This window comes from Protopterus annectens, chromosome 7.part0, assembly GCF_019279795.1.
Source record: "Protopterus annectens isolate FY-2018-M chromosome 7.part0, PAN1.0, whole genome shotgun sequence".
NCBI classification, from domain to species: domain Eukaryota; kingdom Metazoa; phylum Chordata; order Ceratodontiformes; family Protopteridae; genus Protopterus; species Protopterus annectens.
The window spans coordinates 1183072989-1183094622 of NC_056739.1; the positions used below are offsets into that span (position 1 = coordinate 1183072989).

Consider the following 21634-nt stretch of genomic DNA (forward strand, 5'->3'; position numbering starts at 1 on the left):
CTAGTTATTGGCTAGGCTTGTAACAGTCTGTAGACTGTTTGCCTAGTATTTACTTTTGAACTTATAACATACAACTAGATCACTGAAAAATGCTAGGATAAAAGCACTTCAGTAAACATAAAGCTGTAAGGATGCAGGTGACTATATAGTCTGTTCCTTTAAGTCATATTAAATGTAGTTATCTTATAAATCCTATATGCTACTCAATATGTAGCACTAAAACAGTCTGTTCAACACGTGTTTATGAGGAGGTAATGTGTCCACTATATAAGGGACATAGTACTCTATACTGCATACAATTTACAGAAAAAAATATTAATTTGACATTGAAGATGTATTACATTGTACAACACATCATCCATGTTCTTAATTACAAAAATGGAAACATATCGGAAAATAGAAAACAATTTAGGCAAATGTCATTTTGCCAAATGCGTAGAGTTGAAACAAAATTTGATGAGCTATAAAGAATCATAACATTTCTCTCATGACAAGTTCCAAGGACACCTAATACAAAGGAATCTTTGCCCCCTCACCCCCATATTAATAATATAACCATCTCCAAGATCGCTGTACATCGGGAGAAGACAGAAAACCTTACATTTACAGTACCATCTGAGTTTGGCTAACTTTCAACAAAACAGCATTGACTCAGAGGTCTGAACATGTTTTCTTAGCTGGTGTTACTTCTTATTAAGTAACATGCATCTCACATAAATACATGTAAAACTACAAACTGAGTTTGGAAAAATGACATTTGGAAAGCATGTTTCCAAATATTTCTAACCATAAAAATATGTGATGTTAGAGTCATGTTTTCATGATACATAATTGCTACTTGTCTTAACATAATTAAAGCATGTCTTAAGTTGTTTAACGCTTCATGAAAATTGCACCATGCCTCACCATTTCAAAAGCATGTCTTAAGTTGTTTAACGCTTCATGAAAATTGCACCATGCCTCACCATTTCAAGTACGACCACATTGTATGTAGATGCTGGAAATAACATCCTGCATAACAGGGACAGAGCTGTACCTTACTCATAAACTAGAACACAACATACTTCACCCAAATCCCATTCAGCTTTCAAGGGCTTTGGAGGGAGGACTGCATTAGAATGTCAGTGGTACAATGTGCTGTTCTGCAATGTGTGCTATTTGCTCTAAGTTTATGGTCAATTATTCTAATAGTTCTGGCATTGTGTCTCAGAGTATTCTCTGACTTGTAGACATTTGTTTTTATGCATGTGTGTTTAAATGATTTCTTATTCTACTTATTTGTACATTTTCCATAATCTTGTTCATGCATAAAAAAGGCCAGGAATATAGTATCCACTGGATTAAACAGTATATTTAAACAAATGCTAGTAAAAATGTGATGTGTACTCCATGTATCTAGCCACACAGCAGATCAGATGCCGATGTGAGATTTATGCATGTGGCATGCAACTTTTTATTACTATTATTATTATTATTATTATTATTAATATTATTACCACCTCTGAAGCTCTGAAGCACTTTGCCTCACAAGTAGACTAAAAACATCTGTTTCTTGTAGATTCAATCCAAAGGCTTACCCTGAAGCTGATCTCCAGGAGAACTACTGTCGAAATCCTGATGGTGACAGTCATGGTCCCTGGTGTTACACTATGGATCCCAACACCAAATTTGATTATTGTGCCATCAAACCATGTGGTAAGCAAAGTGAAGACATAAATAATTAAAGTCATACACAGATACATGCATATGGGTATATGCGTGGAGTATACAGAAAGCCATTAGCAAATATAATGTTTTCCTGACTGAGGACTACAAACTCACATCTTGTTGGCACATAAATATGCCAACATCAATGCTACATAATACATATGAAGCTGTGAGTTGTTTTTGTCTTACTTAATTTCAGCATTTTTTTTCTTTGTACTTTTCTAGCTAAATTCTATAGGTCATCCTGGAACTGAGTGTTGAAACAATCCACAAAGGGCATAGCCATTATTTTTTTTGGTCTCATTAAGAATGCTTAGAGATATAAACATCAGAGGGGAATAGGAATAGTAGAGAAGGAGGGATGCTTAGAGATAAGGAAGTAATGCAGAGGGTGCATGGAAGCAAAAGAGGCTGTTCGGCTGGAAGAATATTGACCGTGGGTGGCCAGATTGATATAAACAAAGGACATAGCCTATTAATTTCAGGAAAACCGATTATTGCTGAAGGTAAAATTAGGTCTGCAGAAATTAAAGTGGGAGGAATTTTGGTGACTGGGGACTGAAGTTGCAGGTAAAATGCAGATAGCTAGTTTGTGAAAGCAAGAAAGAATGTAACCAGGTGTGAGAGTGGACAGGTCAAATCAAGAAATGAGTGAGATTTTGACAGAAAGCAGGAAAGTAGTAGTAATACATGTGGTCACTAATGGCTTGGTGGCTATAACTGAGAAGGCTGCACAGAGAAGGGCTACATATGTTACTAGGCTGTACAAGGAGCTTGATTGCAAAATGACTTTTTCATTGATATTGCCTATACTCACTTTGAGTGTAGACAAAAATGAGAGGATCAGAAATTACAACTACAGGCTCAGGGTATAGACTAAGGAGGAATGGTTAGGTTTAACAGTGACCAGAGGAGGAAGCATGGTGTTGAAAGATACTCTTTGCTGTGATAGACTTTGTCTTGCTTCACTTAGGACAGCCTTATTATACTCTGGAAAAAAAAGTTATATAAGATTAGATTGTACCTTTAAGTAGAGGTAAATGTAGTGTGGAGGCAAACAAACTGAGGCAATCATGAAGTAACAAAAACAAGCACTATTTCAAAAAAGAAATGATACAGCAAGGTATATAAAAAAAATACAAAGGAGTGAAAGTAGTCATTGTCAAGATTCTAATGCTACTATTACCAGCCTTCTTCAAACAACTATCCCATTTCCTTAATGTGGAGAAGAACTTTCTTACAGTGGCAGTTTTGAGTAAACTAAGGAGAGCCTTTGAGCAGTTTGATCATCCACACTAACTTATTCACTGACCTTATCCACATAAGCTTTACTGAGGAATTTCTTCTATGATTTAACAATTACCTGCTAAACTCACACTTTCAAGTCCACCAATAAAATGCCATTGCTAATCTTGCAAATCTGCATCAGGAGTTCCCCAAGGCATAATTCTTGGCTTTTTTTTTTTGTAACAATTGCTCCATGGTCCATCGATATCTAAAAATCCTCTGTGCTGAGGAGCACCACATGCTAGAAGACAGCAAAGACTACAGAGAAATACAAAACCTACTACTGGCAGACATCAACAAACCCTTTGATTCTTTGGCAGTCAGTTGCAAGTTCATGTAGTAAAAATAAAACACAAAAGTGTGCATGTTATTCACTACTTCACAGAAATTAGCCTCCTGTACACTCAGTAACATTTCTGACCGTTGTTGAATTTGTAGGCATTACCTTTGACTCCACCCTCTCTTTTCCACTCCCTTGTTAAACGTACTGTTAAAAGGATTCTGACACAACTCAAGATAATAAACTTACTAGGTCTTCATCCATGACAATTGCACTTGTATTGGTAAAACATTTTACTAACTATATTTGAATATGCATTATCATTTGTCTGTTGGTGTAACTCAAATTTAAATTGCTTTGCTGTGCAATAAATAAATAAGCAAACGCCTAAACAAACTCCATGAAATCTATAGATTGCTGTTGTCGGTTGACACTAGACCCTTTAATTCTACATGCCAAAGCATCACAAACACACTGGTCACTAGGAAGACAACCCCATTATTCTTCATAGCAATTTACAAACATGTATATTCCAACATTTGCCCGCCCTTAGGCACATCACCACCTACTTAGATCTCAAATCTCAGGTATCCACAATTTGTATAGAACCATTTTTTTCTTTTTCAGTCTCTAAGTGTGTCTTAATTCAAGAAATTATCTCCTGCTATCTGAAACAATTTTCCTTTGGATATCAAATCTATCATTTGAAACAAATCTCTGTCAGATATCAGATATATCCCCTCCTTTTCTTTCTTTAACACCCCGTCCCTACACCACCACCATTCCATACAGAATTCTAGCTTCAGATATTTCAGGACCCCCCCCCCCCCTTAGCATTTTAGCACCCTTCTAATATTACATTTCTTTGCTTCTCTTGTCTAATTGTTTCCTGGCTCTAACCTCTGCTCTGTCTGCATCCTATTAAAAACATATCAGTTACCTCTTCTCTAATAATTTCAGTTGCCATTTACATGTCTTCACCCTTTCACCCATACTGCTTCATATCTCCAGTAATAGAATTGCATCTGAAGATGTGCCTCCTCCTGTCTCTCTCTCTCTCTCTCTCTCTATATATATATATATATATATATATATATATATATATATATGGTATGACAGTGCAGTTATAACTTTGTGGAATTTTACTAGAAAATCTTAATGGATTTAGTATGCCTTGTGTACTCATGTAATTATGTAACTCATTACAGCCCCTTTTGTATGGTATACTTGTTATTGTGTTTGTTTGATGTATCATATGCCATGCGTGAACTATTGGCCCTGACTTTCCTCTGACCTAGGGCATGACTGAAAATTGTCCATTAGATCATTTAATTTACCAAGTTATAAAATAAAGCAGGCAAGCCATCAAAAACATAAATGAAAACAGCTGAAGACATGGGGGTAAAGTGTAATGTTAATGGAATTCACATTTCTTCATGAAATAATAAAAATACAGTATCTATACACCTGTCTGTCTGCCTAACTACCTACCTACCTAGGAATCAAGAAATAGAGGGTTACAGAGTTATGAAAAGAAATGCCATAAGCTTAACTAGAACATTGGGAGAGCAATGAGTCCTGCACAGTAACACTGGCCAGATAAACAGACAAAAAGGAGCAACCAAAATCTGGGGAAATGACAAAATGGCACTGAGGAAGGCATATCATTGCCAAAACTGGTTTGCCTGTACTATATGGTGTCTTAATATACCACTTGCTGGAGCTGCCACAATAAAATCTCACCATTTTCACCTATCTGGTACTGGACGCTTTGTGTTTGAAATGACAAAATGGAACAGAACATGGAGATCTTGGGAGATCCTGTGATATAAACTGTTCAAGTACAACAGAATAGTCAGGAGATGACAGAAGGGAAAACAACATGGAGGAAAGGGGCCTCAAGAATATGAAAATGCAAACTTCCTAATGGTCAAATTGCAGGGAAGGAGACAGTAAAGCTTTGACTGTAGGGAAGGATACTGCCCCAAATACAGGAAATAGAAACTTTAAAACAATAAGGAAAGAACAGAAAATTATGGGCAGGGGAAAAGACAGCACTTACCAAAGTCTGAATCTTTCTATACTTCAGCAACTAAACATCAGAAGAAAAAGAGTAATCAAAACACTTGACCACACGGGATTCATACAGACAAAACAGGAATGAATGAAGACTCAATGAAGAAAATAATTGTAGACGTTGCCCTATAAAAACTGTGACGGTATGGGGACCTTAAGATATGGATGCCAGTTACAAACAGTCATTGTGTCACTGCATGTGCTACAGTGTGGGAGGGGGAGATAAAATCCACATGTAGTAATGAGCAAGAGGTTAAGAAGGAAGAACAAGGCAAAGAGAAGGAGAGGGCCAGTGTGATTTAACAGTAAAGTAAAGGAAACAGTCATGGAAAAGAAAAGAGCTTTTTATACACTCAGAAAGGAAATAACTAATGATAACATCCAGGAAAAGACATCAAAAGATGGCAAGTGGCCACTGCTGGAATACCATGTACTGTTTCGGTGCCATTACAAACAGCTTATCTACATATCATTGTCACTTTCCATACATGCATCTTACAAATATTTCCCACCAATGCCAAGATATTTACCTACTGATCAGCCATTTCTCTATGGTGGCACAAAGTATTTCATGCTAATTTATTTGTCAGTTTGTTAGTTATTTATAGTTAGATATTTTTAGTGAGATACTTTTTAATTAGATGTTTTAGTTATTTAGACAGTTATTTGTTAGTTTTACTACCTATAAAGTTATATATTCTTGATGGTTATCTATTTCTTGTATTGTATTGTTTGTAATGTGTTTTCTAGTATTGTATTGTTTATAATGTGTTTTTTTGTAAAGGAGCTTTTCTTCCCAGGCCTTCGCTGAAAAAGGGCCACTGGTCCAGTTGGACATTTCCAGTTAACAAATGTAAAATGAATAAGTAAAATAAATACAAGTGTCAGGCACCTGAGACACAAGACAATAGCTAACAGGACTCTGATTGCTGTTTTCTACAGGAGATAACTGCTGGTGCGACTTCTAATTGTGCACTGACATGGATTCCTTTGGTTTGGGTGATTTCTCCCTTTTTCATGTTTGTGACTGTGGACTTGGTATCTATAGGACTTGCCCCCCTATAAAAATGCTTCCAGTTTAGTTTTTTGATCATTGTGTGTTTTGGACATTCATTTTTTGTGTTGTGGCACATTGTGTTTGTATTTGAGCTGTAGTAATGGAACCAAATCAAACTAATCCAGATAGTTAAAAAAAGGCTACAAGATTAATGAAAAGGCTGAACGATAAGGGATATGAAGACAGTGTGGAGGAGTTAGATATTTTCATATTAGAGGCAGAAGGAGAAAACAGGGACATGATATGGGTACAAACAGGGACATGATATGAGTGCAAAAGACACTAAGGGGCAGATAATGGAGTAGGTTTAAAGAAGAAAGATAAAGGAGAAAGATGGGTGCATGGCTTTCATTCTGAAGGTGCATATTTTCATGTACACATCAAAAAGTACTTATTCTGGAGGAATGGTGGATAGAAGTAATATGCTATCTGAGGATTGTGAAGTACTTATTCTGGAAGAATGGTGGATAGAAGTAATATGCTATCTGAGGGGATTGTAAACCACAACTCTGATCATTCAACTATGCCTGGGATTGGGATAAGTGGTGGACAAGGAGGAAATCTATGGGTGTGTAGCTACAAGGCACTAAATGCATTAACCAAATGGTTAGGCTTGCTTTTTGTGATGATACCAACATGTAATGTTTTTTAAATTATCATATACATCTATGCAATGCTAGTAATACCATTGCAATACTGTAGTGGACTAGGTGAGGGTGAGTGGCATTGACACTGTCTGTCTTATATGTTATTACCCTGTTCTTATCCTGCCGCATCTGTGAACCATAACATTATATAGCTTGAAATAAGGACATATCTGTACCTCGAGTATGGAAATTTGGATGGCAGCAGGGTACAACCATACCTCCTATACAAATATTTGAAACGAGTCCATAATTTTAATGGAAAACCTATCAAATGGGCCATCTCATTGACTAGGCAATACATCAGGATCCCATAATCAATGTGTAGGTGAAATGTTAAACTGCAAGTGGTTACCCCCATGAATGGGATGTGTCTTCCATGCAGCTTGTAATTGTGTGGAGGTATTGTGAAACATATTGGTTTTGATAAAATAAATAAATAAGTAAAAAAAAAAACATTACTTTTACTTAGGTGTCAGATATGCTAGCAAGTAACCAGAGCTAATTTTACATGATTCAAAAAAAAAAAAAAACAGTGAAGCACATACCAGATAGACTCAGCAGTAGTGCTTTGCTGGCCATGGAAATTGTAACACTTTAGCTGGTGTAATGAGTGAATTAATTTAATTTTTGAGAAGGGCAGTAGCAGTACCTGCTCCTGACACTGAGGAAAATCAATGTCTTGACTTGTGCATTTGCGGTGAGCTATATACACAGCAAGCCAAGACAAATGTGGCTGGTTATATTAATGTTTGCAAGTTTTGGGTCCTATAATTCTTGAAATAAACATCCAGTGAATTATAAACCCTGGTGGTACACAGAGAGGTAGCCTCTAGTTATCATCTTCATTCAGAATGTGATTGTAAACTTGACTTTCTGGGTTCTTTGGTAAGGATAGACACAGTATACACAGCTTACGAAGTGCTCTCTTTGCCATTTGCTAGTGAAAATGAATGAAAGTTAAATATTACAGCAACAGGCTGCCATACACTGTTGTACTGCCACACACAACTCTGGTTTGGCACTCTTTCAGAGGAAACTAACAGCCATGTGAGAAAACAGTGCACTTCCACAATTTCTAGTTTTACTCATTTAAGATTTGTTAAGGGAAGTATAGGAGATGTGGCAACAACTACAGGTGACTCTTTCAGTTAAAAATCATGTAAGTTTGTTTCTGAACTCATACACTGTTGGACTACTTCTAATATTAGTACTATTCTGTTCTAAAAAAACTAACCATATGAAAAGCAGTCAAAAACTCTGTGATTCTTGTGTGTGTGTGTGTGTGTGTGTGTGTGTGTGTGTGTGTGTGTGTGTGTGTGTGTGTGTGTGTGTGTGTGCCTGTGTCTGTCTGTCTGTCTAGATTGGAAGGAGAGTGGAGCTACAGCCATGTTAAATAATGTACATTTCTAACAATTAGCATTTTCTAGTTGATGTATATTTATTTATTTTTTTATTTCAGCAGGAGATCTCAAGCCCTCCATTATAGAAAATCCAGGTAATCATTTTCTCAGTTGATTTCTTATAGAAAGTAACATGGTGATGTGTGTGCGTGGGTGTGTGTATGTGCAAATATGCATATGTGCAAGAATCAGTGTGTTCATGTAACTGCAGTTCTATGATGCAGCAAAACCAGCATTACAGGTAAAGGATCAGTCTGCAACATGACAGTGTTTAGGATATTTAACACAATCATCAGATGTAAAGCACTATCACCTTAATATTAACTGTTGATTAGTAACTCTGTAATATTTCTTTTCTTTATCCACTCCCCTTACTTCATATCTTTCAATCCTTATGCTTTTGCTGGGTCTACCAGCACCTAGCACCTGTTTCCATCCTTGCAAGATGATGTGTTTGAATGCTGGTAAGTGGGTTACTGTGCGCAGGATGCTCTATTTATGGTGTGTAAGTGAATGAATTTGTATCATTCACTTACACTGTTTCTATGTTATGTGTGTTTTTGCAGGGATTGGCGTTTAAGGGAAAAGGGTAATTCTCCTTTACTGTACTGTTGGGCAATTTTGGAGTTACTATATATACATACATACACACACACACACACACACACACACACACACACACACACACACACACACACACAGCAGGGATTTGGTGGTGCAACCTCCTCATGCTGGGGACAGTGGGTACTTGCCCTCCTGCAAAAACACTTTATTTTGTGCATTTTGCAGATGTTTCAGGAATTTGATGACTTTGATGAAACCCTGCTAGTTTGAATGACTTTGATGTACTTAATGTAACATAATAGATCAAGTATATTACCATTCATTTTATTGAATTGTCTTTATGTAATCAAAAATCTTTATTTTTTGCACTATACTTCACTGCTGTTGTGCAGTAATTGGGCAATAATCAGTAGCAGGAGTATATTTTATGAAGTATTTACTCACAAGTGCGTGATTTAGTCCACAATAGTGAAGCCTGACAGGTTAACAAAAGCAAAGTTATTTAACTACTATAAAATCCATTCCCCCATCACTAATTAATACTATTATACCGTGAACTACAAATTATTTTGTTTCTGTTTTCTATGTTTTATGTTTGCTTTCTGCAGTTTTAGTGGCTTAACATAATTTTGAAAAATAATACCTTTACATTGCTTTACCTAATTGTGATTTTGTGCATTTGTGTGTGCATGCATGCATGCATGCAGGTGTGTGTGTGTGAGACAGAAAGAGAGAGAGATGTTATGTTATTGATGGAATATTACATACATTTATCCATTAACACTTGTGCTCACCCCGCCTTATCAGCTTTCACTATTCTGATAGCTTGGTCATTTACTAGAAATTTCACACGACTCTACTAATTAGCATTAAGGTTAAATATTGTCTTGTAGGCTTGTTTAATAGCTGCCTTATTTCTGTTTCACGAACCCCTCAAATTCCATTACAGTAGGATGAAGTACAGCTTTAAAGCTACTAGGCTTACTTAATCTCTTATTAAGTGCATCATCCTCACTATAAACAATGCTTTATTATTTTTAAATATAAACTTTAAGTTCTGTCTCCTGGTATGACCTTTCAGTTCATTAATATTGGTTACTAACCCAGATATGCAGCCAGGAAGAAAACAGAATCACTTTTGCAACACTGTAATCTCATTTTCTCTAAAAGAAAGAAGATACGTTATGTATTTTAAAATCCACAGGAATCATCTCTTTTGTGGAAAATTCTTCTTGCTTCTATTCCTTTGTATGTAAGGGTGCCAATTTTGCTACCGGATCTGTTGCTTTTGTTGGCCCTTGTTCAAACCCTCTACAGCTATTCATGCCTGTGTATAATTCTGACCATTGTCTTCCTGTCTCTGATTAACCTGAACTGTTTGTACAGGAAAAGAAGTTTCCCTTGTTTGGACTTCTTTCCTTTCCTTGTCCATAGTTGCATCTGGGCTTTCTCCTTACCTTTTCTGATTCCATCCGGATCCTGAATGTGGTGCTCTCCTAGAGGGGCATAACTCTTGTAGTGGCGTCTTTCTAAAAAAAAAAAAAAAATCTGTTCAGTGTTGGTGGATTCTCATCTGTCACTCCCACTCTCCTTGCATCCTTCTTTTGATTGCTCCCCAGCCACTCAGTCTCAATGGCTCCTGTGCAGTTTTGAAGTCATTTTAAACTTTTATTTTTAAACCTTCAATTTGATCTCTTATTTTGAAAACTTACTTTTATGGTATTCATTTGTGAAGTAATGTCATTACCAGAAGCTGCTTGTCTTATTTTGTCTGTAGTAATGACAATATGCATGTTCACTGGCCTCTTTTGTATGATAGTCAATAAGAAGTTCTAAATGAGAAGAACCTGCATTTTCATTAATTATATGCAGTGCTTCAAGAAAGTCTTCTGAATAATGATCACCAGTGAGAGTTTTAGTGATCCTCAGACGCCTTGGGACTTTTCTGTTCTCAAGCTGGGTACCTATATATACTAACTCAAAAATGGCCCAACAGTGGAAAAAAATCTGTTACATTCCAATACTTGTTGAGATCTAGAATTACATCTGGCACACCCTCTGGTGCAGAAATATCATTATCAAAGGATAAATACCATCTCCCCCAGTATTGATTTAACAAACTCCTCATTGTTAAAAGTATCTCCACTTTCACTTTCCTTATGTACTTGGACAACTACACTAGTAGCTTACATTGCAGTACTCTGGCTATGATTCTTGATGTTAGTTTACTGCTGTTAGTTTTTTTTTGTTATTTTTGTATACAGAATCCACTCTCTCTAACACTTACATTACTTCCACACCAAGGGCACATATAGTCAAATCTACCTCTTGGTCCCCTTCTTCCACTGTAAAGGAAGAGCTAAGGGAATGATGCTCCAAACATTTCCTAGATGAAAGTATATTCACAGGTAAAGAAGAAACAATATTTTCCAAGAAATCAGAAGAAATTAAAGATATAAAAATAACATAAAATACTAACAAACTTTAATAAATCAGTATCACTTTAGAAAATAAGTACTGAGACATCACCAGACTGATTTTCAAACACAAATACTCCATATTATATAACATTTAAGAATCATGTAATCTTATTCTAAACCAAATGCCTCTTAAAGGGGTATTTGTCCTAAACACAGTCACCATGTTTTAGCTTCCTTTTCTTTAAATAACTTAAAAGGTGTTTTGTTTTTTTTTAATAAAAGTACGTGACACCAAGTTGAAGATGGTACTTAGTGGCAGATTAAGAGTACATTGGGTCCTGGGTGGTTTTCAGGCCATGGGCTCTCCATCCTCATACACTTTTTTGGTAAATCTTTTGGATTCATCTTCCTGATATAAATTCATTTTAACTGCTGTTATTATCAGCCACCTAAGTCCATACATATCACTTACAGTCACTTCACTGTCTATACTTCAAATGTCTGGTTTAGATAAAAAAATGGCCACAGTAAAGTTTTCATACTTGCTTTATACAAATGCACACTGGACCTGCAAAGCCAGACTAATGGCTGTTTAACTTGATTGTGACTGCAAGCTAAGCAATTCTGATCCAGAGACAGCCCCCATACTCAGCAATCCTAGCCCTATTATTGACAGAGTACATCTCATATGTATGACTGTAGTAAAATTAATAATTCTTGACACAATAATGCATTTCAATTTTGTTCACACAAATGCATAGTAGCACAGGTATTTCAACTTATTCCAAATTATTTTATATAAATACACATTAGTCCTGCAAAGCAAGACTATATACACTGAGAAGTCTATAAGAAAATAAGTTGCTTTTATCCACAGTCACCCCAACCCAAAGCAGTAGTTATAGGCACTTTGCTTGTATGCCACATCTGACTGTGGTAAAACATAATTCCTCTGAATCACTTACAGTAAGAATCATGACAAAGCCAAATATAGCCTCTAAATTTAATCAGCATTTCATACAGGTGGTAATCTCTCTTATGCAAAACTCTACTCCTGCAACAGCTACAAACCCACAACCAACAGCACTCATAATATATTTTTTTCTGTTAATCCAGTCTCCACCTCCACTATCAAAAAAATACTTACAGAGCTAAAACCCTACCACTTTTGCCCCAGGTAATCCCACCTCTGTGTTCCTAAAACTGCAGAAGAAAAGTATGTCCCTGCCCTGTGGAAGAAATCTTATGTTATACCATTGCACAAAGGAGGCAATTCAACTGATGTCTCCAGCTACAGACTAATCACCATCCTATCTCCTTTATCTAAATTATTAGAGAAATGCAAATACTCACAACTCCTTAAGTTCATTCTGGGCAAAAATATTCTATCTCCAACCCAACATGGTTTTCAGCCACACCACAGTACCATGTCAGTCATTCTTTGCTTCATATATTGCATAAATCAAATCAGAAATAAAGGCAATTGGGTATCAGCACTTTTACTTGACCTTTCAAAAGCTTTGAACATAGTCTGCTATACTTTGCTCATTCACAGACTCTACTGTTGGACTTGATACCCCCTTCCCTCTCATTGTTTGAAAGCTATCTCACTGGGAAATCTCAGTCTGTAAAATGGACAATCTCCTACTCCTCCATTGTCCATTTATAAATTGGGGTCCCTCAAGAAGCCATTCCTGGGCCACCACTCTTCAGCATATTCATAAATGATCTCCATAAAGACAGCAAACATACTGCCATTGTGCATTGTGCTGATGACTCGATTCCTTTATGCTCTGCCAGTAAGCTAAACACAGTACAACAAATTTCACAAGAATCGTTTACACCTATTGAAACATGGCTGTCTACCTCTCAACTGTTTTTAAATCCCAAAAATGAAAACTAATCATATTTATCCCCAAAGAAGCATGCTGAACAAAAACCTGTATTTCTGTTAACCTCATTAAATCACATCCAGATTGAACTAGTATCTTATGCAAAACTGCTAGGGATCAGTATTGATGAAAACCTGATTATCTGATAACAATGTAAGGGAAGTAGTCATAAAAGTAAATCAAAAACTTGGCGCACTGTACAGGATCAAACCTTATCTCACTCCTGCAACAAGAAAACATATAGCATCTACTTCCTTACTTCCAACTCTTCTGTTCTCTCCCCTAATACTGGTTAATTTACAAGCCATGCTAGCCTTCATCTTCGATCAATGCTACAGTAAAATAGTTAAAATCACCAATAATTTGCACTATAATACTATCATGGCTTAGCTCTTAAACAACTTTCATAGCTAGAGTTATTACACTCCTTACATCTTTCACAGTTAGGATCTTCATGTAACCTTCTCAACAGGGCTGATTAATGCCCAACCCTACCTAATGTATTACAACATTACTCTCTAAACAGGCCATTATGCTCTGCAGGTCAGGCTGTCCTTCAAACTTCCAAAGCACACAATTCAGTCCATGACTCCTTATACTCCTCATATGTGTTCAGTATGTGGAGCTCCCTGCCTCTGGTCCTTAAACAGATCCAGTACCACTGGATCTTTAAATTAAAACTTAATATCTTAAGGACTCCTGGCTCCACTCCTACTCTACTCCCAGATGACTGCCGTCTTCCCCTAGCATAACCTTCCCAGATATCTTCTACTCTGTCTTTTACATTATATAAATGGGCTACATACTTAAATACACTTGCTTGTACAGTGTAATCAAAATTGTTTATTTGTTGATTTGTTACTGTACTCTATGATGTGTATTTTATATATATATATATATATATATATATATATATATATATATATATATATATATATATATATATATAGAAAGGTGAAACTATTGTACTATACTGTATATAAAAAATCAAAACTATTGTAATAAAAAAACTAGACTTCACTGCATATACTGGCACTGCACTACAAAATTTCTTCATAGTATATATTATCTATTGTAAGTCCTGAACCATTAATTTACTCCTGAACTTGCAAAACTACTACATGTATATATTATTAATATATATCTGTGTATTCCATGACAATTTTTGGAGCTTTTCTCCCCAGGCTTCCTCTGAAAAGTGGACACTTGTTTGTGCTCAGTTGGACTTTTACTGTAAACATGCACTAATAGATAGACAGAATGATAGATAGATAGATAGATAGATAGATAGATAGATAGATAGATAGATAGATAGATAATGAAGGGCAAAGACCCTGAATCAAGAAAGGGTTTTAAATACTGCTGTTATATACTTAAAGTTGCTAGAAAAAAGTTTTTGCAGTAGCATGCATTTTTTGAAGAACATGAAGTCTAAAACTCAAATGCCAGGATATAAATTGAATGAGGAACAAACCAAATATATGAGGCAAAATTGGGGAGTATTCAACAAACTTGTTGACAGTCAGGAGCTATCTGATTTCAATTTTGTTTCACATAAATAGTATTCAGCCCACAAGTACTTCAGCTTATTTCACATAAATGCACATTAATCCTGATCATTAACTGAGAAAATGGCAAGAAGAGCATTTACTTTCATCCACAAACTGTTTCTACCTTGACCCAGCAATTATGACCACTTTGCTGTTTATACCTCATCAACCTCATAGTACAGGAATGAGAGTCAAAGGCAAAAGATAATAAGGGGCAAAGTGTCCAAATCAAAGACAAGAGTTTAAATACTACCCCCATATATATTCAAAAAATTGCAACAATAAACAATTTTATATTGGCATGTGTTTTCTGTAGCATATGTCTTCGTATCAGTTATCAGACATGAGCCAGAGACTCAAATGTTTATTATTTGATGACTGAAGTCCACATTGATTTACCAGAAAACAACGGATTTTACTAGAAACAGATCAAACTGAGGCAAAATCAAAGACATTCTGCAATATCAGGGATAGTTTTGACTTGGTTCCACACTAACAGTGCCAAACTTATTTCATACAAATGCCTACTAGTCCTGCAAAACCGGACTATAATCTGAGAAAATGGCATGGAGTAAGTTTATTTCTTTCACAGCCACCCCTACAACAGTTTGCAGGAAAATAATACATTTTGAGGCACAGACAAAACTGTGAGCAAACTCAGGGATATTCTGCAAAATCAGGAACAGTATCATACTGATTTCATAAAAAACAGTACCCAGAGAGTAAATATTCCAACTTATTTCATTGCAATGCACACTAATCATGTAAAGCCAAAATGCAAGCTGAACAAATGACAAAGCAGTAAGTTTCTTTCATTTATATCCAGTGCCTCCCTCATTTAGTGACTGCAGTTTTCAATAACTTGCCAGAAAAACACAAATTTTATATGGCACAGACCACAATATGAGGAAATGTCAGGGACATTATGCAAAATCAGGAACAGTTATAACTTGGTTTCACATAAACAGCACCCAGAGAATAAATAGTCTAGTTTAGCTCATACAAATGCACACTAGTCCTGTAAAGCCTGGAGTAAGTTACATACAAAATATTAAGCAAAGGAAAGGGCACTCTGTGAAATATGACACAATTGTAATTTGTTTCAGACAAGTTTGGCCGGAGCATAAACATTCTAATGTATTTCATACAAATGCACACTAGCCCTTAATTCTAGAACTTAAGTAGAGCAAATGAAAAGGGGGAAAGTTGCTTTTATCTACAAAATAGACAGCCCCTGACCAAATCTGGTGATTTGCAAGGGTGTTTTTAAAGAGTAAATATTCCAGTTTATTTCACACAAATGTACACCAACCCTTTTAAACAGAGCAAATTAAGAAAGAAGTCACTTTCGTCCACAGCACAGCTAGCACCCCCATCAAATTGTCAAGCAACATATTAATAAAGAGTACATATTATCAATTTATTTTATACAAATGCACACTGCATCTAATTCCAAAATTTAAACTGAGCAAATAAAGAGGGTATTTTCTTTACATCCACAGCACAGTGAGATCCCCTCATAAAAGAGACAATAAATATTCAAATTTATTTGACACAAATGCTGACTAGCCTTTAATGAGAGACCTTAAACTTAGCAAATGAAGACAGCATGTTCATGGACAGCACAGCTAGTCCCAATCAAGTTGCCCACCAACATATTAAAAAGAGACAGTAAGTATTCATAATTTATTTCATACAACTGTATATTAGCTCTTAGTGCTAGATTTTAAACTGATCAAATCAAGATGGCAAGTTACTTTCATCCACAGCACAGCCCCCCCTCCCCATCTGGTTGCCTGTCAGCATATTAAAAAGAGTGAACATTCAAATGTATTTCATGCAAATGGACACTATTTCTTAATTCCAGGCTTTAATCTAATCAAAGAAAGAAGACAAGTTGCTTTCATCCACAGTATAGCTAGCCACCTCAAAGAGAGAATAAGTATTTTAATTTATTTCACACACATGTACACTAGTCCTTAATGCAAGACTTTAAACTGAGCAAATGCAGAGAGCAAATTACTTTTATCTACTAAACAGCTACCCCCAATATAGTTACCTACCAGCATATTGGAAAAAAGAGTGAGAGAGAATTAATATTCCAGTTCATTTCACATCAAATTCACACTAGCCCTTAATGCCAGATATTAAACTAAGCAACTAAAGAGGGCAAGTTACATTTTTTTACCCACAGTATAGATAACCCTACTTCTGGTTGCCTGCCAGAATATTAAAAAAGAAAGAGTAAATATTCCAATTTAGTTCACACAAATGCCCACTACTCCTTACTGTCAGACTTTCAATTGAGCAAAGAGTTTTCTCTCACAGCACAGCTAGACCTCCATCTGGTTGCCTGTCAGCATAATAAAATGAATGTGTAAAGATTCCAGTTTATTTCACACAAATGCAGACTAGCCTTTAATGCCAGACCTTAAACAGAGCAAATGTAGCAGGCAAGTTGCTTTTATCCACAGCACATCTAGTCTCCTACCAAGAAATATGGTTGCTGCCAGCATGTTAAAAAACATACCACTGGTTACTGCAACCTGGTGTTGTGCTTCAAATCAACAAACCATTCACAGACACTTTTTAATATTTGTGGGCTTTCCAGTCACTGCCATCCAAGTGACTCATTTAAAGATGATGAACAGAAATCTGTAGCACTTTATGTAGGTCATTGTGGGCTGTAGGCATTTATTTATTTATTTATTCATTCTTTTAGAAATATTTCTTTACTTAAAAGAATAAATAAATAAAGTGATTGAACTGAATAGCTCACTGGCCTGTGCTGTGTTGTGCATGTGTAAATGACAGGCAGACCCTGTAAGTGTATAAAGGTACATATATGGGGTGCCTATTATTTAGTGTGTTTTTTACAACTAGATGGAGTCCTGTAGGCTGCCTGTAGTGTTTGAGCACTTATTGTGTTCCACATAGAATCTAAGTAAAATGATTTATCTGACTGAACATAAGAAAATTTGTAAACTTTTAAAAATAAATTATTTTCTTGGCTGGCCATGAGCCACCCTGGAGCTGCAGGCCCTTGGTGGCTGCCCAAATTGCTCCCGTTATAATTTGCCACTGGAGTTACCTACAAATATTTTAACTACAACATGTGTAGGTACATTGCTAATGGAGACATTTTTTTTACTGTGCTAATGCATACAAGTCATATAAATCCCCTTTACATCTGTGCCTCTGAATAAGAATTTATGTAGTGCAGTGTTTGTGTGAGAGATTTTACATATTCAAGACTCAAAGAAAGTTAAGAAACAGAATGAGTGAACACCGTTATGCTATCAAGCAAAACATACCTAACATTGTGTTTAGGAATTTTAAAAGATTTATTTTATAGGTATTAGATCATATTTCAATAGGTTGAAAGGTGTGGCAACAACCCATGAGAGTTAGAATACATAGAGTACAAATGGCAAGTCATTTTAAATATATGTATATTCCTAGGTCTTAATAACAGTGTGAATTTTAAAAGTCACAGAAAATTAAACTTAAACATGGTGATCATTTTTAGATGGATCCTTTTTCCTTCCACTTTCCTGGAAAGTTTTGTTATTTCTTATACTTATGTATACTGCCTTAAAGTGAGCTATCTGCAGTCTTGCTGTGTGTATCTTAAGTGTATAAATTTGTAAGGTGTTACTTTTGTCTCTGTTATTCTCTGCTAGAAGTTCACCTTTGATAGTCTTCTCATATATGTTTTTCAAATATTCTAATGTATAGCCATTATGTTACTATTATATGTACTGTCCTTTCCTTTCTGCCCGGATTGTGAAAATGGTCACTGAACCAGTTTTACCCACAAGTTAACAAATGCAAATAAATTAAAATAAAGCAGATTACTTATTCAAGCCCTTTTCTGACAAATACCCTAGTTAACCTAAAAGCTCTATTGTATTATTTTGCTTGACATGAGCTTCATGCGCTCATTCCATCCTTCCTAGGGTTCTGTGACCCACTGACATCTATATATTCTTAAATTCTTTGCTTCGGTACTGATTTCATGATTTGCCTTAAAACTTAAGACTAACTGAAAAGGTACTAGTTTCTACCTTCTCTCTTGCTCTTGTGTATAGAATCAGATCTGCTGTCTTGTCAGTATGACCATCACCTTCTTCCCATTACTTAACCTTCACCTTAGTTGCTGATGTATTCTAAGGTGACTTGTCATCCCTTCCTTCTCCCTTCCTGCCACCTTTATCCTTCCCCTTTCTTGAAGTGCTACATTTACATATACTGCATCTCCATCCTTGCAAACAGCTGTATAGCTTCCTGATGTATTTACATTCTGGTCTTATTCCTCTGTGTCCCATGTCTCAATTAAAAACATTATTCTCCCTTGAGATCCACACATTTGGGCAGTTTTTGTCTATGCTGTGGCACTGTTACTCATTACTGTCTTTTGACTTTTTTCCTTATTCACCAGTGAGCCACTCCTGCACTCAGTCCCACTGTGAGTCTTTACACCACTTACTATTATTTTGTTTTGACGGAGTCTATATCAGTTCATCGAAGGTTCACTTCCATGAGCCTTCATTCATCGAACCTAATACAGTGAACATTCACATCAGTGAGTGTTCACTTCAATGAACAACTTACCTAATGAAAGGAATGAGTGCCCAGCATTCCGATCATCACACAAAGCACAGTATTTCAACCCCCCCAACTATATATGCCAAATAAGAGATCATTGTGATGTAATAGGAGCAGCAGCTGGTTGTGATGTAATGTAAGCTGAAGTTGGACATGATGTAGTGGAAGCTACAGGTGGTTTTGATCTAGTGGGAACTACATTTAGACTGGGTATAGTGTAAGTTCTATCTGACCCTGGTGTTATAAATATTATTTATTTTCTGACCCAAGTGCTGTCTAATATGTATTTCTACAGCAAGCAATGAGCAAAGCAGTAAGAAATGGTATAGTGGAATTTGTATTTTGTTGCAATGAAATGAAAACTAAAATTGGCCTGCATGTGTGAACATTGCAGTTGGTTTAGGTGCATTGGTAGATAAAATTAATGTGTCCACAGGAAATTGAATCTGACCTGTGTACCAGTCTGTGTTTGCCCTTGGAGCCTTGTGAAGTGCCACTGGAACTGGTATTGTGACAGCTGTAGGTGGTTTACATAAAGCAGAAGCTGTATTTGAACTGTATGCAGTGAATTTAGACTGAGATTGTGTTCACTAAGATTTCTTTAAAGCAGAGTTGTTGAAATCCTCCTTTGTACTACCACACCCATCTGTATTCTTGATAACAAATGAAAAATAATGCTATCCTTTTCATTAACTGTTTCTGTTTAACTTTGTTACAGAGAAGATTGAATTTGATGAGTGTGGGAAGAGGTCTGATCGCATGGACAACAGAGCTCGAATAGTTGGAGGAATTCCAGGGAACTCTCCCTGGACTATTAGCTTACGTAACAGGTTAGGTGCTGATTGAGAACTTCCTACAACACTGACTACAATGCAGTTTGTTAATATGCAAGAAACATAGGCTTGACTCACAGTTTATCTTTAAGTGTAGAATGTAAGGGACAGTGCTAGCTCAGCTGTGGCATACAAAGTTGAAGCCCTGACTATGACCCAGATAACCTAAGTTCAGGTAGTGGCTTTGGCTCTGGCAGAACTGGATGGAAGAAGATGGGAATGAGCATCTTATATTGGTTCTACCATCCCATGAGGTGGGGGAGGGAATGCTTGTTATGGTCCACTGATCACCAGGTAACAAACTGAGGTATACGAGGCACTGAAATTGCCTGGACTAGAGATATGGACTTGGTGTGAGTGGGAGCATGCTCATATACACAGAGACTCTGCAGGGAATGAGTCTCATCACTGGGCAGGGATTAGAGCCTAAGCATGTATTTTGATCACTCCTATCCTCACAGCAGCAAAGGGGTGAATAGGCTAAATACCCCCGGGCAAGGCTTGATGGTTGACATGCACAGAAGAAATCATAATCTAGAAAGAAAAGAAATACATAATTCAGATATAATTATAACTATAAGGGACAGCATTTTATAGTGGAAGATGTGCTTGAATGCATTTGTTCCATAATCTGATATTTAAACAATCTGTACTTTTTAGGTCATAACTGTATGGACTGCATCTCTGCTGCTAACTTTAGTACTACTGCTGTGTGTTGAGGAGAGAAGGAAAGGGGGAGGTGGAGCATACAGGTGTAGCCTCCTATTAGTGCTATGTTGCTACAGCATTTGAGCAAGGAGTGGTCACATATGAGGTAGCAAATTAATCTTGGTGATGTACTGGGAATAGTTGTATGCATGCATTTTTATTAGCTGCAGCAGGAGAAGCATAGGTTGAGAAAAAGAAGGTGGGAGCCACTGGTTAGCACTGCCACCTGGAGTCATTTTAGCCTTCATACATATAAATGTTAAGGGTGACTCCCTCCCCTGCTCCAGTTCTCATACCACTACCATGTGGTTTGATATGGACTTTTAATTTCATATGTAACATAATATTTCCTAATAATGCTGGTTTACATCAGAAAAAAATCAGTTTGATTACTCACTTACAGTAACAACATAGTATTACAAATATTTTGCTACAGTTTGTACCCTGCCTGCATGGAGCGCTATGGAGCTCATGTTTTAGTTAAAAAAATTCCTTTTTAAAAACCTGTAGCAAACCACTTGCTACAAATATAGCAAACTATTGCTACAGTTTATACCCTGCTTGCCGAGTGCTAGAGGACAATGCTCAGGTTTGTCTGCAAATAC

At 36.4% G+C, this 21634-nt stretch overlaps 1 protein-coding gene across 3 annotated transcripts in view; it reads left to right on the top strand.

Moving 5' to 3' along the window:
• Positions 1–21634, top strand: part of MST1 (macrophage stimulating 1) — a 442641-nt gene that overhangs the window by 292483 nt on the left and 128524 nt on the right. For 2 of the 3 annotated variants that reach the window (XM_044077787.1, XM_044077788.1), the window contains exons 11-13: positions 1559–1695; positions 8514–8549; positions 20207–20318. In XM_044077787.1, the coding sequence (XP_043933722.1) occupies positions 1559–1695; positions 8514–8549; positions 20207–20318 (285 nt within the window). The remainder of the gene's footprint in view (positions 1–1558; positions 1696–8513; positions 8550–20206; positions 20319–21634) is intronic. The other variant, XM_044077790.1, reaches the window with a different exon arrangement.